Source organism: Saccopteryx bilineata, chromosome 4, assembly GCF_036850765.1.
Source record: "Saccopteryx bilineata isolate mSacBil1 chromosome 4, mSacBil1_pri_phased_curated, whole genome shotgun sequence".
Taxonomy (NCBI): domain Eukaryota; kingdom Metazoa; phylum Chordata; class Mammalia; order Chiroptera; family Emballonuridae; genus Saccopteryx; species Saccopteryx bilineata.
The window spans coordinates 281,696,238-281,713,855 of NC_089493.1; the positions used below are offsets into that span (position 1 = coordinate 281,696,238).

At 48.0% G+C, this 17,618-nt stretch overlaps 1 protein-coding gene and 1 non-coding gene across 2 annotated transcripts in view; one reads left to right on the plus strand and one right to left on the minus strand.

Annotated features, from left to right (window-relative positions):
* The first annotated feature begins 790 nt into the window (after positions 1–790).
* USP7 (ubiquitin specific peptidase 7) overlaps positions 791–17,618 on the plus strand; it is a 68,597-nt gene continuing 51,769 nt past the window's right edge. The window contains exon 1 of the mRNA XM_066274909.1: positions 791–1,515. Coding sequence (XP_066131006.1) covers positions 1,437–1,515 — 79 coding nt within the window. The 5' untranslated portion in view covers positions 791–1,436. The remainder of the gene's footprint in view (positions 1,516–17,618) is intronic.
* LOC136336916 (U6 spliceosomal RNA) lies at positions 12,176–12,282 on the minus strand. Its single transcript, XR_010731650.1, has one exon. It is a non-coding gene; the product is annotated as a U6 spliceosomal RNA (small nuclear RNA).

The following is a 17,618-nucleotide window of genomic DNA, read 5'->3' on the forward strand; positions in this document are numbered from 1 at the left end:
TACCCTTTTCTGCATTCTCTTAACCACTCACACTGTCTTGGTTACCATGGAAAAGTCACTAAATCACCAGTCCCTCACGGATCGGAGGAGATAGCACGGAAGATACTCGCTGAGTTATCTCCAGGAATGAGAGAGGTTCTGAGTGAGTCGTGGCCAGATAGGGCAGATAGGAAGGGAATAAACTAATGCCAAACGAAAAAAAGCCATTTGGGCTGGTTTTGAGGAAATAAACTTTTCTGGTTTGGGTTATAGTGAGAAAATAAGTTCTCTCGCGTTCGGCATTGGGTGAATATAGATCACAGATCGGTTTAAGGGAGCTAACTGCTAGTAGGCGTTGACCCCTTGCTCTGTCCCTGCCTCCCGCACGCTCTACGCACTGTACGGGAAATATCAGCCACTTGCCCAAGGTCGCACGGGCTCGGGGCAGGTTTTCGACCCTTAAGCCGGACCGCCACTGGGTCTTTCTAGGTGATCACATGCCCGGAATAGGATAGATTCGGGGTACTCCCCGCCTAAGGATTGAGGGGCTGGGCTGGGTTGCCCGCATCGGAGCGTCCTCGGGCCCCAACGAACGTTGGGGCTCAGGAGCAGGCACGGTAGGCAGGGAGTGGGCGGGAGGCCGAGGAGGGCCGGGGCTGCCAGGGGGGCGCGCCTCTGCGGGCCTAGGGCCGAGGAAGCGGCAGCGGCGGGCGGGCGGGCCGCTCCCCGGCTCCGCCCCCGGCTCCGCCTCCCGCTCCGCCCTCCTTGCCCGGCGTCCGCTTGCTCGTCCGCTCCTCGCAAGCTAGCTCGCTCTCAGCCCCCCATGCGGATGTGACATTTCAGGCCGCCGCCATTTTGAGAACGAGCCGAGCCGAGCCGCCGGGCGCCGCGTCCGCTGCCTGAGCCCCGACGACGAGGCCGCCGAGGAGGCGGAGGCCGCAGCGCCCCGAGCGCGGCCGGCCCGTCGCCCGCCCGCGCCGCCGCCGCTCCCACCGGCCCCAGGGCCCGCAGGCCCGCCGCGCCCGGCCAGGCCTCCTGCCCGCCGCGTCCGGCCCGAGGCGGGGCTGAGTCCGCGGCCCCCGCCCGGCCGCCCTCCGCCCCCGGCCGGCCCGCAGACCCGCAGCCCCGGCCCCGGCGGCGGGAGGCGGGCCCCGCGGCGGCAGCGGCGGCGGCGCCCGCAGCAAACGACGAGGCCGTCCGGCCCGGCCCGCCGGCCGTCCGCCCGCCTCGGCGCCGAGATTGGGCGAATCGCGAGCAAGTACGTGCGCGTCTCTCTGCCGCCGCCGCCGCCCGCCGCGGGCCGCCCCGGGGCCGCCGCCGACGACGCGCGGGAGGAGGAGGAGGAGGCCGCCCCGCCGCCGCCGCCGCCGCCGCCGCCGCCCCGGCTCACCGCCTCCGGTCCGCCGGGCCCGCAGCCCGGGCCCCCGACCGCAGGCGAGGCCCAGGCCGCGGCCGACATGAACCACCAGCAGCAGCAGCAGCAGCAGAAAGCGGGCGAGCAGCAGCTGAGCGAGCCCGAGGACATGGAGATGGAAGGTGAGGCCCGCGGGCGGCGGCGGGGCCGGGGGCGCCTTCCATTGTGACCGGGGGGAGCCGCGGGAGCCACGCGGGGGGCTCGCCATCTTTAAAGAAGGCCCGGGCGGGCGGCTGGCCCGGCCCGGCGAGGCTGCACCGTCATGCCGGGCCCGCGGGCAGGGGCCCCGGAGGCCCCCCGCCCCGCTCATTGTCCGGAACCCCGGACCCCGGGCGGCCTTCCCGGCACAAAGCGCTCGGAGTTGTAAATTAGGGCGCTCCGGCCGCGGAGGGACGCAGACGTTTTCATTCTGCTGGCGGCCGCCCCGGGGAGGGAACTGGGCTCCCGGGACTGTCCCCCTTGTCGGGCGTCTCTCGGGCCTGCCGGTCTGGCCTGGTTCTGGCCGGTAAGCTCGGGAACCCGATCTCCATGGCGCGGGGCTCGCCGGCACCTGCTCCTTCCGTGCGCTCCCCTGGAGAGTCCACCGAGCTTAGAGACGGTCCTCCAGATCGCCCTAAAACAGCATTTGCCAGTGTCGGGCTTCATTTTGAAACACCTGCCAACAACGCAGATGTTCTCAGCCTTTGGACTGGCTCAGAGTTGTGAGCCAGGCGCTCTTGGTTTCTAAGTTACCTGTTTTTTGGGAAGTTTGGTCCCAGACTGTTTACGGTGCGGCCAGCATCCGGCCAGGTGTGTATTTAAACGACGCAAAAGCCCCGCCACACATGGCTACCGACATCCGCATCCAACCGAACTCCCAAGGTAACTTAATTTTCTGCCATAGCAGCAGTTTTCCTAGGTACTGTACTTTGAGATGTAAGGTCTCGTTTGGAAGGTTTGTAAAGGCACTGGAAGGGAAAGGGTCTTTGACTTAGTTCAGGCAGAGTTGGTCATTGTTAAAGCATGTTTCATTTCTCTTGGAGCTAAATACTTGAGACGGTAAAGGCAAAGTTGTTTTAAAAGATAGTGTCCTTATACCTTGAATCAGTCTGGCAGGAGTCAAAAAGGGGCACGTGAATGAGTCTGATAGTGAATGTTTTGTTATTGTTTTGCTTTTAGCAAGAGATACTGAGTTGCATAAATGAATGGAGGCGCTAAGGAAGCTTGGAAAAGATGCATTTGTCTGTGGGGTGGCTACACGTGTGGGGCACTGTGCACTGGTTGGTGGGAATACTTAACCATGACTGGTATTCCCCTGTGAAGAACGTGCTGCCAATAAATGGATATTGACTGAAAAACTGGCTTGCCAGATTGCATAGCACCAAGTGGCGGAGATGCCCGCAGAAAGCACTTCCCAGTAGTACTTAACAGTGGCAGTAATGGGGGGCAGGAAAGTGGAGTCCACACCAAGGACAGGGCTACTTCACTTGGCCCCAGCAAGGTAGTCATTTTGCAGAGCTTTTAACAAGTGTAATTCAACCAACTAGCTGAAGGATTACATTACTGAGAGAATTTTGTATATTCTTTGGATGCTGCATAACAAAAAGGGTTGCTTTCCAGTTTCTTTTTTGAGTATTACCCAGTCAGGACAAAAATCCAATAGTGCTAGCCTATCGATTTTCCACCTACATTGCCTTAACTCTTTTCAAGTGTTTTTGTGTACTAGCGAGAATTAATAAATGTGGACATAACTGAAGAGTCTATTTCTGGTGCAGAACCCCATCTTTGGAGAAATGTTCATTCATGTCTATAAGTTTCAAGGACTTTTCTGTAAGACCAGAGAGTGTTGAAGAATGGTGGAAGAATTTTCAGAAGTTTGTGCATGCTTTTGAGACTCAATTCTTTTCTCATGGACTTTTATTTTTATACCAGGTTTTGCATTGGAAAGGTCACTCCCTAAAATCATTCATCTGCAAACTTGCTAGAACAGGGGTCCCCAAACTACGGTCCCACGTGCGGGCCCCCTGAGGCCATTTATCTGGCCCCTACCGCACTTCCGGAAGGGGCACCTCTTTCATTGGTTGTCAGTGAGAGGAGCATAGTTCCCATTGAAATAGTGATCAGTTTGTTGATTTAAATTTACTTGTTCTTTATTTTAAATATTGTATATATTCCCTTTTTTTTTTACTTTAAAATAAGATGTGTGCAGTGTGCATAGGGATTTGTTCATAGGTTTTTTTTATATTCCGGCCCTCCAGTGGTCTGAGGGACAGTGAACTGGCCCCCTATGTAAAAAGTTTGGGGACCCCTGTGCTAGAACTTCACATTGTATGGCAGAAGTTGCAGTTACTAATGCTGATTCCTTAAATGTAAGAAACTTGTTTCTTTTGAGTGGGCTTCTGTCCTATATTCATCTAGAAGGTAGTGACACCCTGTGAGCACCCCCAGGTGTGTGGTTTAAAGGCTGCCTGTGTATTAGACAGTCTGTTTCTGCCTTTCTTAGCCTTCCCACTCCAAAAATGTGGTGCTAGGTTTATATACAGAGTGGGGCAAAAGTAGGTTTACAGTTGTGAGTCTGCAAAAGTTTGTTCTTGTATTATTTTCCATGTGACCAACTGTAAACCTACTTCACCCTATATTGTAGTTTAGGATCAGGAAGAGTGAAGGGGTCCTCTTAAAAAGCCGGCAAGATGGGATTTAGTTCTTTTTAAGTCTGGTAAACTCCATATGCCAGACTATGATTCCATTGCACCTGTGTATTGCCTTTGCCTTGTGTCCAGTATAATTAGCAGCTGGGATCTCAGGGGTCTGATCTGCTTGAGGAAGGGAAGGCTTTATTTATTTATTTATTTATTTTGTTTTACAGATACAGAAAGAGGGATAGATAGGGGACAGACAGGAAAGGTGAGAGATAAGAAGCATCAATTATCAGTTTTTTGTTGTGACACCTTAGTTGTTCATTGATTGCTTTCGTATATGTGCCTTGACCATGGGTCTACAGCACACCGAGTAACCCCTGCTCAAGCCAGCAACCTTGAGTCCAAGCTGGTGAGCTTTGCTCAAACCAGATGAGCCCGCGCTCAAGCTGGCGACCTCTGGGTCTCGAACCTTGGTCCTCCGCATCCCAGTCCAACGCTCTATCCACTGTGCAACCGCCTGGTTAGGCGGGAAGGCTTTATTATTGACGAGCATCCTGCCTGACCCTCCTGGGCAGGGTGATTTCCAAGAAGTCTGGGAGACTGGTTTGGTTGGTTGTTTTTTCCTATCAATAAGTCAGTGTTAGTTTGCTCTCCTCCTGTTCCACTTTATTGGGATTGCATTTGCTCTTAACTGAACTCTGCATGGTCCTTGCATATCTGCTGCAGCATAACAGTACTCAGGTTTGTTACATTAAAAATGTCTTCTCCGCAGTTAGGAAAGTTATGAAGGATGAAAGGCAGAGAGGAAAAAGATGGGGAACACAGCATTTCATTAGGGTCGGACCACACGATTCCTATAAGACCTGAAGCCACCAATCTCACCTTTCAAGTTGGGGGGCATATAGAGCTGTGGAGGTGGTGGCCTTGTTAGGTCTGGCCAGGAATGAGTGTGCTTGGTAGTTTATTTATTGGCCAACTCAGAGGCAGTGCAGGCTGAGAGGCTGAAAGAATGGCTTGTACAGGGCTCTGCCTTGTGAGTACTTTGGAGAGGTGATAATCTGGTCTGTGTTATGCTCTGTCAACAGGAAGTTTTCCCAAGGCCTTGCTTCTGCTGAATAGACTGACTAACACAAATGTAAATATCCTCATGTTTGTTCCCTGGTGTGTTTCTTCTGCCCTTGTGAGCAGTGTCTGTTTCAGAGTGTAATCCCTGAGACTAATGGGGACAGACAGTTTTGTTTGACTTTTGTACAGCACTCAGACCACTGCTATCAGGGACGCCAAGCTGGGAGCAAATCAGTGAGTCAGTCATCTGCAGTTTCTGAAAGAATTGACCACAGCCTTCCATGGTCTTTGTTTGGGGACACCAGTGATGGGTTTCTTTTTCTTTCAAACTTGTGTGTGGTTAGGTAGAGTTTCAAGTTACTTTTCTGCTAAAGCAGGTTTGGGAGTGGAAAGTGAGTTCTCTTACACATACATCCAGAAAAACCAAACTTGTGCATTTTATTATATCTAAATCGTTTCCTTTTCAAGTAGCATCATAACAAGGCAAATCAAATAATGTGAGAATATTGATTTTCTTCTCACATTAACTTGAGTTGCTGCTAAAAGAACTGCGAAATCACAATGTCATCATCAACTCTGAAGAAATATGAAAGAAATTAGGCCAAACCTAGAAACATAATCTGACTTGAGCCTGTCAGGTTTTGAGCAGATTGGAAGTTAGGCATCAGCCTTCATCATTCTTTCAGGCTGCTGGTTTTAATTATCTGTAAACAAATAAGAGATTGATACAGTAAATATGGGAAGAAAGTATATACTTTTCTCCTTAATTTTTTTGGATTCAGTTTAGTTTGAAGAGGCCATTGAAAACTTCGCAGTGACTGAGCATTCAGGCTTAGGGTCAGGCCTGAGCTTTGAATGTAGACTTTGCCATGTAATTGTTGTGTGACTTCAGGTACATTGCTTAAGCTGTTGGTGCCTCAGTTTCTTCATTCTCAAAAAGGAGAACCTGCCTTGCAAGGTATTGAGTATGAAGACAAAGCCTATGTAAAGTGCTAAGCACTGAGTTGGGAGCTTGGGAGATGTGCAGGTGATGGCATTGCTGTGATGGTCCAACCTTTGCACCTGAGGAGGAGGAGAAGGCTTGCCAGACCCAGGTGGGGCAAGTTGATTTTTGGAGGTATGTGAAAATGTCAGGGTAATTACATCCAAATATGGATTAGGAAGAAAATACAACCAGCCTCAGTCTGAGCAATGTTATGAAATTTTGGGCTTGATGGGCCGAAATAGGTATTTAAGGCCAGTGGTGTAAATATTTTAAGAAAGATGAAATGGCTAATGGAGATGAGTGGATTTGGTGTGTTACGACACTTTGCACTAGTGTTAGATCATCTATGTTGGATTTGAGGTTGAGCATCAGGTTGTAGCGGGGAAGCCAGGTCATAAAGCCTCCAGACTTTGGGAGTTGGCCTTGAGTTGTCTGTGGACCCCCATGTCCCGTCACCAAGCAAGCCCTTTTGGTTTTCCAGCTGCCACCCGAAAGCAAAGCCCCTGTGTTGCCTCATGCCAGGACTTTGCAATAGCTTTCTTACTGGTCTCTGCTGCCACCCTTCCTGATTCCCACATAGCTATGGAAACAGACTTCCCACTGAACTGCCTGGCCCCGTCACTGCCCTGCTTTTAAAAGGACTCAGGTGTGTTGCCCCTAGTGTAGAGGGTAAGTCACACAGCCCAGTCCAGGCCATCAGGACTCAGGTGTGTTGCCCCTAGTGTAGAGGGTAAGTCACACAGCCCAGTCCAGGCCATTGGGTCCTCAGGATGGCCTTAGCCTCCTTTGTGCTTCAGGCTCCTAGCGAACACACACTTTGCTTCCTTTTCTGGACCCCACAGCTGCGTTAGGGCCATGCGACGGCTGTACTTTTTGGAACGCGTAGGACAGATATGCTAGGAAAGAGGCTCAAAACCCATTCAGATGTACCTTTTCCCTCAACCTTTCTGGTCACCTCATCCATTTTCCTTGCTTAATTAAGAGCCATGTCAGCCTTTTGCTCCATGTGCTTACCTGTGAGGTCACCAGTTGTGTACTTCCTCGCTGTTGAATTATTTGTGCTGAAGGTGACCATCTTTATGTTTTTTTTTTGTTGTTAAATGTAGTTGTGGCAGGTACTTCTTCAGGAAACAATGATTCTTTTTAAAGTAATTTTATTTAATGTTAGCCACTTTTTATTTTTATTTATGTTTACAGAGACAGAGAGAGGGATAGATAGGGACAGACAGAAACGGAGATGAGAAACATTGATAATTAGTTTTTCGTTGAGACACCTTAGTTGTTCATTGACTGCCCTCTCATAAGTGCCTTGACCATGATCCTTCAGCAGACTGAGTAACCCCTTGCTCGAGCCAGAGACCTTGGGTCCAAGCTGGTGAGCTTTGCTCAAACCAGATGAGCCCATGCTCAAGCTGGCGACCTCGGGGTATTGAACCTGGGTTCTTCACATCCCAGTCCAACACTCTATTCACTGCGCCACCGCCTGGTTAGGCAGGAAAGAGTGATTCTAAGGCTAAAGGATAGCAAGGAGATGCCTGGCTGGCTGGCTGGCAAAGGGGCGTGTGAAGGAGTGCCAAAGCCGTAAACCCCTAGGCTGATAGCTGCTAATTCAATTTTATTGCTTTTAATTTGAGTTTGTTTTCAAATGACATATTTGATCCTTTTGGCAGGAGAAGCTTGCTTTCCAGATTAGGACATTGACAGACCCTTCATAAACTACTGAAGAAGGTCTCTTTTGAGTATTTTCAGATTTGTTCTTGTTGCTGTTTCTGGTTTTTGTTTTTTTTTTTGTTTTTTTTTTTACAGAGACAGAGAGAGAGTCAGAGAGAGGGACAGATGGGGACAGACAGACAGGAACGGAGAAAGATGAGAAGCATCAATCATCAGTTTTTTGTTGCGACACCTTCGTTGTTCATTGATTGCTTTCTCATATGTGCCTTGACTGCAGGCCTTCAGCAGACCTAGTAACCCCTTGCTTAAGCCAGCGACCTTGGGTCCAAATTGGTGAGCTTTGCTCAAGCCAGATTAGCCTGCGCTCAAGCTGGCGACCTCAGGGTCTCGAACCTGGGTCCTCCGCATCCCAGTCCAATGCTCTATCCACTGCGCCACCGCCTGGTCAGGTGCTGTTTCTGGTTTTTGGTTGAGCTGTATGTGGCCTGGGGTCTTCTGTTTGACTTCCAAAGCAAAGCAATTTTACTTTGGAGACAAAGAGTTGTAACAAGGTATTTCTTGACATGTATTATGACAGAGTTCAATGTTACATGTCATCTGCTTCATAAACTTCTAATTCTGAAAATCTGAATTTAGGAAAGTTGGAGGAAGCAGGATGTTAAATACCATGTGTAGGCAAGAAAGTTATGCTGGCCCTGCCCAGAGAGCTCGTCCCAAAGCACAAAGGCTGCTAGTTCCACCCCAGTTTGTGCACATATAGGGACAGATCGATGTTCCTGTCTCTCCCTTCCTCTCTTGGTAAAATCAATAAATAAAAATTTAAAAAGGAGAAAGTAATACCGTTTTTCTAGTGAGTTAACACATGCGTTGGCTAGTGAGAAGTCAGATGTGTTGAAATTCTCTTGAAGAGTAAGTAGCAGGCTTAGCTCTGAGGGTTGGTGAATTTAAGCGTGCAAGTTGGGAATGGAGGTAATTTGAAAGTTTTCATGTAGGGGGAATATACTAACCTAGGCAAGAGCTGAATTGATGACAAGTTGAGTGTGAGACTAGGAAGAAAGAGGGCCTTCTGGGAGAACACACCCTGAGAAATAGTGTCATTGCCTACATTGTTGGGTGGAGGAGAGCTGGGAGTAGAAGACCATGTTGAGGTCAAAGTGAAGGATAGTTCACTGCCTGGTGCTGACTGAGAAGAAGCCACATTGTAGCTTCTTGCTCAGCTATTGAGGTGTGGGGACCACTGTTGTGAAGTCATAGCTGTTAATAGTCACAGAGATGCCCAGGTGTTTTTCAAGGAGTCCTGATTGACAAGTGACCTGATTGACAAGACTTTTATTTTACTAAATGTTTGACATGTGAGTGAATATTGTCTGAGTCTCAAGGTGGTGGGTCTTTTTTCTTTTTGGGTCATTGATGATCTAAAAGTTATGAAGAAGGAGGTTCCCCTCTTTGACCTCAATGGTTCTACCTGATTTTCCTGCCTGGCATAGAGTATTTGAAACCCAGGCCCTCCCTAGGTTTTGATTTTATGCCAGTAACTAAATTGGTTTTCCTGACATCCTAATACTGGGAGGGCAGTGTCCTGTGTTACATACCAGCCTCCAAAATATTGACCCTGGGAAGGTCTAGCTCTCGCAATAAGTTGTTCAACTGGCCTCTGGTTTGGGAAGCAGCTGTATGCATTTGTTAGGGTGACCTGTTTTGCAGAGCGAGGTCACACCCCAGGTGTAGTAGCCACATGTGTCTGGATGGTAATCTCACTTCTCTTGGCTGTCCCTCTTGCCACCCCACTCAGGATTTTCAGAAACAGTTGAGAGGAGCATTTCTAAGGGAAACCATGTGGGGGCTGAGCAGACCCTGTCATTCTGCAGCCCCCTTTAAAAAGGCCCCTTAAAAAAAGGCTTATTGGCCATTTACCTAAAGTTGCAAGAAGATTTCACCAGTATAACTTTGGAGAATAAATTATATATATATATATTTTTTTGTTTTGTTTTGTTTTGTTTTGGTTTTTGTTTTTTTCGAAGCTGGAAACGGAGATAGACAGACAGACTCCCGCATGCGCCCGACTGGGATCGACCCGGCACGCCCACCAGGGGGCTACGCTCTGCCCCTCCGGGGCGTCGCTCAGTCGTGACCAGAGCCACTCTAGCGCCTGGAGCAGAGGCCAAGGAGCCATCCCCAGCGCCCGGGCCATCTTTGCTCCAATGGAGCCTTGGCTGCGGTAGGGGGAGAGACAGAGAGGAAGGAGAGGGGGAGGGGTGGAGAAGCAGATGGGCGCTTCTCCTGTGTGCCCTGGCTGGGAATCGAACCCGGGACTTCTGCACGCCAGGCCGACGCTCTACCACTGAGCCAACCGGCCAGGGCAATAAATTATATTTTAAGACTCTTAAATGGTCCTGTGCAATTGCTTTTTTTTCTTATTTATTTATTTTTGTAATTTTGAAAGAGTTTATTTGTGCTAACTGATGATATTGCCAGAAAGCAAGATATCAGACGTTTCCTGCAGTTGCTGTTTTAAATTATTTTTATTTATTCATTTTAAAGATGGGAGAGAGAGAGAGGGAGGGAGAAGGGGGGGAGGAGCAGGAAGCATCAACTTCCATATGTGTCTTGACCAGGCAAGCCCAGGGCTTTGAGCATCCTCAGCATTTCAGGTCAATGCTTGATCCACTGTGCCACCACCAGTCAGGCTGCAGTTGCTTTTTTAAAACAATCACATGTTGCCTGACCTGTGGTGGCGCAGTGGATAAAGTGTCAACCTGGAAATGCTGAGGTCGCCGGTTCGAAACCCTGGGCTTGCCTGGTCAAGGCACATATGGGAGTTGATGCTTCCAGCTCCTCCCCCTTCTCTCTCTCTCTCTCTCTCTCTCTCTTCTCTCACGCTCTCTCTCTCTCTTCTCTCTCTCTCTCTCTCTCTCTCTGTCTCTCCCTCTCCTCTCTAAAATGAATAAATAAAAAATTAAAAAAAAAACAAAAAAAAACAATCACATGTTAACACTCCTTGACATGTTAACATGGTTATGTGGTCCAGCTCCTTTTTAAATGTAGGTTAAGTAATTTTGAAGTGCTTGCTTCTTACAGTTAGTAATTTGTATCAGCTTGCAGGAGAAATTGCTTCAATAAGGCAAACTGTGTGTGAAGTCGTTAAACACATTCGATAGTCCAGATTACTGGTTTCTAACCATCATAGATACTTACTGAAATTCTCCCCAAGAATTTCAGCCTTTTTCTTTTCTGTGTTGAGATTGTGAGGACTAAGGATGAACAGATAGGGGCTGGAATACCTGACTTGCGGACTGCGCTCATAAGTAGCTGTGGAGGGTTGCTGTGGCCTCTCTGTGAGCCCAGCCTTCAGACTCTTCCTCTCGTCAAGACTGGGAGCAGTGGTAGCCCATGGCTGCTGCTCCTGGTGGGTGTGGTGTCTGTCTGTCCTAGCCAGAAGGAGTCCTCATTTCACAGGGGCGTCTCAGGTTTGCTGCTGGTGTGCGGGAACAAATTGAGGTTGTTCTCCTACTTTAGACTCATCTTTCTTCAGAAAGCCACTTGTTTTCTTTCTTTCTTTTTTTTTTAATTTTTTTAAATTTTATTTATTCATTAGAGAGAGAGAGAGAGAGAGAGAGAGAGGGAGAAGAGGGGAGGAGCAGGAAGCATCAACTCCCCATATGTGCCTTGACCAGGCAAGCCCAGGGTTTTGAACTGGCAACCTTAGCGTTTCCAGGTTGACGCTTTATCCACTACGCCACCACAGGTCAGGCAAAAGCCACTTGTTTTCATATGGGGGCATGGGGAGATGACATGTGGGGTAAGAAGACTTCAGGATGGTGTTTATTGTGCTGTGTAATACTGTAGCAAGTAGCTGCATGGTCGTGATTTTAAATTTATAATAAAATTAAAAATCCCATCCCTCAACTGACTAGTTGTTTTTAAGTGTTCAGTAACTGCACATGTTGGTGGCCAGTGCAGATGAACCTGTCAGTCAGTGCAGAATGTGTTACACAGTGCTGGCCCAAACACACTGCTGCTCTGGTTGGATCCTTGGCTAGAAGCTGTATCTGGTAGCATTGGTGTCACGTTGAGTGTCGGAAAGTGTTCTAGTGTAGTGTTTTTCAACCACCGCTCCACCAGAAATTTTGTGTCGCTCCATGAAAGAGTTAGCCACCCTGATGTATGAACGTTATAGTTCCGCTGTTCTAGTGTGTCCTGGGAAAGTAAAATTAGAATGAGTAAAAAGCATTATAAACTTGTGGATAAGTAGTTCTTGGGCAAACCCTGTAGAGCTTGGCTTCTCCAGTTACAGACCAGGTTTTTTTCTTCTAATTTCCAGTCCTCTGTGACAGACAATTTCTGAACTGTAATTTTTAGAAATGCAGGCAAATATGTTAAGGAGTGAAATAAAATAGACATACAGAATACAAGCCCCAGCTTTTTCAAATTTTTTATTTTTAATAAAATATGGAACGCTTCACGAATTTGCATGTCATCCTTGCACAGGGGCCATGCTAATCTTCTCTGTATCGTTCCAATTTTAGTATATGTGCTGCCGAAGCGAACACTTATTATTAAATTTAACAAAGGGTAAAGTTCATTTTGACAGTTATACTTACATACATAGGAAGAAAGGAAAGTATTACACAAACCATACATGTTTGCTGAAACAAGGGATGTGTATAGGCAATTATAAAGAAACGCTATTCTAATACAATTCCCTGTATTAGAAGCCTACGTGCACTTTTTTTTTTGGTATTTTTCTGAAGTTGGAAACGGGGAAGCAGTCAGAGACAGACTCCTCGCATGCGCCCGACCAGAATCCACCCGACATGCCCACCAGGGGGCAATGCTCTGCCCACCTGGAGCCTTGCTGTGTTGCAACCAGGGCCATTCTAGCGCCTGAAGCAGAGGCCATGGAGCCATCCTCAGTGCCCAGGCCAACTTTGCTCCAGTGGAGCATTGGCTGCGGGAGGGGAAGAGAGAGACAGAGAGGAAGGAGAGGGGGAGGGGTGGAGAAGCAGATGGGCACTTCTCCTGTGTGCCCTGGCTGGGAATCGAACCCAGGACTCCTGCACGCCAGGCCGACGCTCTACCACTGAACCAACCGGCCAGGGTCCTACGTGCACATTTTGAAGATTGCAGCTTACGTGAATAATTTTTTTTAAGTGAGAGGAAGGGAGATAGTGAGATAGACTTCTGTGTGCGCCCCAAGTGGGATTCACCCTGCAACCCCTGTCTTGGGCCGATGCTAGAATCAACCGACCTATTTTTAGCACTTGAGGCTTATGCACATGGACCTGGCCACCCTTAGGTCCTGGGGCAATGCTTGAACCAATTGAGCCATTGGCTGCAGGAGAGGAAGAGGGACACGGGGGAGAGAAGCAGATGGCCACTTTTCCTTTGTGCCCTGACTGGGAATCAAGCCCAGAACGTTCATATTCTGGGTTGATGCTCTATCCACTGATTCAGTGGGCCAGGTCCACGAATAATTTTTGAAATGACAAATTTTGTTTCCTGCTTAGATGGACAGCATTCCTGCTCCTTAAAAGGATGTTTATTCAAACTGCTTCTTTGTTGTACTAATGCTCATATGAATCATGTAGCAGTGAAAATGGAAGAGATCTTGAAAGAGATTTTCCAAAATTTATTTGTAGATAGCTCAACTATAGCTTATAAACTTATGGCTAAATTATCTTTTAGTGAAAGAAATGGGTTTTGGGTTATATCCACTTTTGTGTTGCAGTTAACAAACTAACTCTAAAGTCTGCTAAGCTGTAATGTAAGCCTGTGTGCCATGTGCCACACAAATTCGACAACACCCCAACTTACCCCAGCTAACCTCAGCTCATCCCAACCAGACCAGGCTTGGATGTTGCAGGAAAGTCAGATTGCTAAAAAGTGTCTGTGCTTGTTCTTCATTTTGGCAGACCCACAGAGGGGCTCCTATGCAGACTCCCCTGGAGCATCTTTGTTTTTAACTCCGCTTCTTGTGCTCTCTGGTTTTCCATGTGGACCAGGGATCATGGCTTGCTCTTGACTCTTGCACCCTAGCGACAGCAGAGCTGACTTCGGTGTGGCGCTCTCAGAGCCTGATCAGAGGCTTTTGTTTATCAAACGTACACCTGTCAAACCCCCTCTTGATTGGCAGGTACAGTGCTGGCTGCCCCCTTGGACTTAAGCATCACAGAGTGAAGATGCCTGGTAAACATGCGCAGGGTAGGGCTTCAGTGAAGGGCGTTCGTGGGATAAGTGGAGACAAGGAGGCTGTGCCACAGGGCTGGCCTACGCTGGGGAAGAGGTGGGTCAGCTAAGGATTCTTGGCTGAGTTTGAAAAGAGGGGTGGGCTGGAGTGGTCAGAGGTTGGAGGTATTTAATAGTAGGATGGGGTAGGGACCTACAAGTCTTTCACTAGACGTTTTGCATCTGTGGTCAACCTACTAATGGCCTCCAAAGGTGTCTGTGTCCTAATCGGAACCTGTGACTGTCACCTACATGGCAAAAAGACTGCCGATGCGGTTGAGGATCCCTAGATGGGGAGATTAGCCAGGTGTGCCCAGTGTAATGAGTAGGGTACTTCCACGTGGAAGAGGGAGTGTCAGTGGCGTGGTGTGAGAAGGCCATTGCTGGCTTTGAAGGTGGAAGAGAAGCCAAAGAATGCAGATGGTCTATAGAAGCTGAAGAGGTGAGGAAACATTCTCCTTTGGAGCCTCCAGAAGGGGCACAGCCTTTCTGGCACCTTGAATTTAGTCCAGTGAGCCCTATTTTCAGACTTCTGACCTCTAGAACTTTAAAATAATAACTGTGTGTTGTTCAAGCCACTAAGTTTGTGGTAATTTGTTCCAGTAGCAATTAGCAACTAATACAGGGCTAAGTAGCAGCAGGTGGGTGCCCAATAAATGGAGCAGGCCTTGAAGTTTAGAGAGGGGGCAGAGAGGGTGGATGAGCATGAGGCAGCTAACCCTCAGTAGGCCAGGCCATGTGCTGTGCAGCTGTACCTGCACTGACTCCTTTGAAATAGATGCAGCAGTGTGCCTGTTTTGTAGCAGAGCTTAAACAAGGCACTGAGCAAGTTCATTTCTCAGGGGCAGCGGTGTGTCTTGAACCCACATGTTTTGGTTTTGCAACTTTTTGTGATTTGTCATTGCCAGTAGATACTTGGTCATAAAGATAGTGGCTACTGCTTTTTAACTTAAACGCCCCTCCTGCCCCCTTCGTGTTTTTCTTCCCTTACCACCCTGTGCTGGTAATCTGCAGTTGGACTTCCTAGTCTGAACGTGGTTCGTATGGTTCCCCACATACTTTGAATATAGAAAGTAGCTCACTGCCAAAATCGTCTGGGGCTGCCACTACGGTTTGTTCAACAAGTGGAACAGGGTGGCAGGAGACACAGCAAAATATACTGCTCACAAAAATTTGGGGATGTTTAAAAATTAATATGAAGCGATAGAATATTTCCTAATTTTTGTGAGTAGTATAGTATGAGTTTATAAAGGTAGACTCCTCCGTCCCAGAGTTGAAGTAACAGAATCAGGTATTCAGTAACATAAGATCCTGAGCTGAAATAAATCATCTCTAAAACAAACCAGCTGGGTTCTGGGTATATGGAGAAGGTCTTGTTAGCTGGGGCTCAAGGCACAAGTGTGCTGCATCTCAGTGTACCCAATTCTGGACCGAATGGGACCTACAGGGGTTAGCTAGTGAGGCACCTCAATCCAAGGTGTAGACCGCGTCTGCTCAGGTCCCATCTCCAGATGGGCAGGCCCACACAACACAGATGGAACGAACCTGGCTGCTCGCTCCCTCTTAACCCAGGTCGGGTTCTCTTTTGAAGCTCTTAACCACTGCTGTGTTTTTATCCCTTCTCCTAGATCACCTAGTTTCTTTCTTAGGGCAGCAGCTTTCACAGGGTGGAAGGAATACTGGGGTTCCTTAACCGCGCAGGGGTCAAGAGGAATGAGGTGACTTCAGAGGGTTGTTAGCTTGCCTCACTAACTTCAGCTAGCTGTGTGGTGTTAGTTTTGTGGCCTATTTTGAATGTTTTCCTTTAAGACTTCTTTTCTTGACAGGGAATTTTAAGTAGGGTATCTATCTTCATAGGCAACTTTGGGAAGCATGTTTAGTGTGTAAAGTGATCGTAGCAGTCAAAAACTAGTAAAAACAGTTTGAAATATACAGAAAGCCTCACTTGGCTTGATGTCAGTCTTTGCTTATTAAGTCACTGATTGAAGAAAGCTTAAATAAATGTGGCCTTTGTTTTTTCAATGTCCCCTTTGCTTTCACAGTGCCATGTAATACCCATCTCCCGTGCATTAGGTGAGCAGAGGGGCTGTAAGCTTCTGTGGATTCCTCTGAGAGCATACCTTCTGTGGACATTGCATCAGATGGGTGATTTGAGTCATTGTGCAGATAGTAAGTTTAGGATATTTATTGGCCATCAATTATGTGTGAGTTTCTTCTGGGAGAAAGTATGAAGATGGGAGACGTTCTGTTCTTATGGTGCTTGGGGAGGAGTAAAGGTATCCACAAGATGAGTGACAGCACTACGTGATGGTTGCCAGTGTGTTGAGCAGTGGGCTGGCAAAGTCGACACCTTCAAGTGAGTTAATTTTGGAGATGTCTGAAGAGAATTTAAATACCTAAATGAAGCTCTGGCCGGTTGGCTCAGTGGTAGAGCGTTGGCCTGGTGTGCAGGAGTCCTGGGTTCGATTCCTGGCCAGGGTACACAGGAGAAGCACCCATCTGCTTCTCCACCCCTCCCCCTCTCCTTCCTCTCTGTCTCTCTCTTCCCCTCCCGCAGCTGAGGCTCCATTGGAGCAAAGATGGCCCGGATGCTGAGGATGGCTCTATGGCCTCTGCCCCAGGCGCTAGAATGGCTCTGGTTGCAACAGAGCAACGCCCCAGATGGGCAGAGCATCGCCCCGTGGTGGGCATGCCAGGTGGATCCCAGTCGGGCGCATGCGGGAGTGTGTCTGACTGCCTCCCCGTTTCCAACTTCAGAAAAATACAAAAAAAAAAAAAATACCTAAATGATGTTGACCCATGGGCATCCTGGCAGGTGGTCCTTGAGGTGACTAGTTCAGCTCTAAGACACATGCCAGCCAGCTGCACAGCTTCTGTATCTTAGACAAAGCAGTGCAAATTGGTGACAGGTGGTTGTCTCCTCCTTCAGCACTCTCTGTTGACTGGGATTGTGATGTTAAAAGTGTGGTCCCTGCCGATTTGTTAAGTCTTCAGGATTATGCTAAAGTTGGTTATTAATTAACTTGTGGGTGTGGATATGAGGATAGAGAGAATTAACTGGTACAAGTCTAAATGTTTTCTGTTATGGTCAGTATTTAAAATCTAATTTATCTTTTTATGAAGTTTAGCCCTATAATTTTTTTTTAAAGGAGCCCTTTTATTATTTTTTTAATGCTGTTTTCATTTTGAGTCTCTTGATATCAGCGGGCACTTGGTTGTATAATTTATGGTTTTGTTTTAGGGTAGAAAGTGTTTATTTAAATCCCAACTCTACAGGTGAAGAAACCCAGGCTCTGAAGGATGTAGTGATTTCTAGACCGGCACTGTCTAATTAGGTTTATACTGATGAAAGTTAAGTAAAATTGAATTGTTCCTCAGTCTCACTAATCATATTTCAGGGGCTTAGTACTCACATGTGACTCGTGGCTTCTGTGTCGGACCGCACAGGTAACTATAGAGCATCTGCTTGGTTGTTGGAAGCTTTAAGGCCAGTGCTGCTCTAGACCCAGCCGGAGTACTGGACTTTGCTCTTACAGTGGGTTTTTTGTCTTGAACAAAAGAATGTTTAGAATAAGGGAAAACCAAGCGCTTCTGTAAAAAACTAGGAATAAGATTCTTCAGACTGCTCAGTATAGTGCACTGGTAATGTGGCAGTCACTGA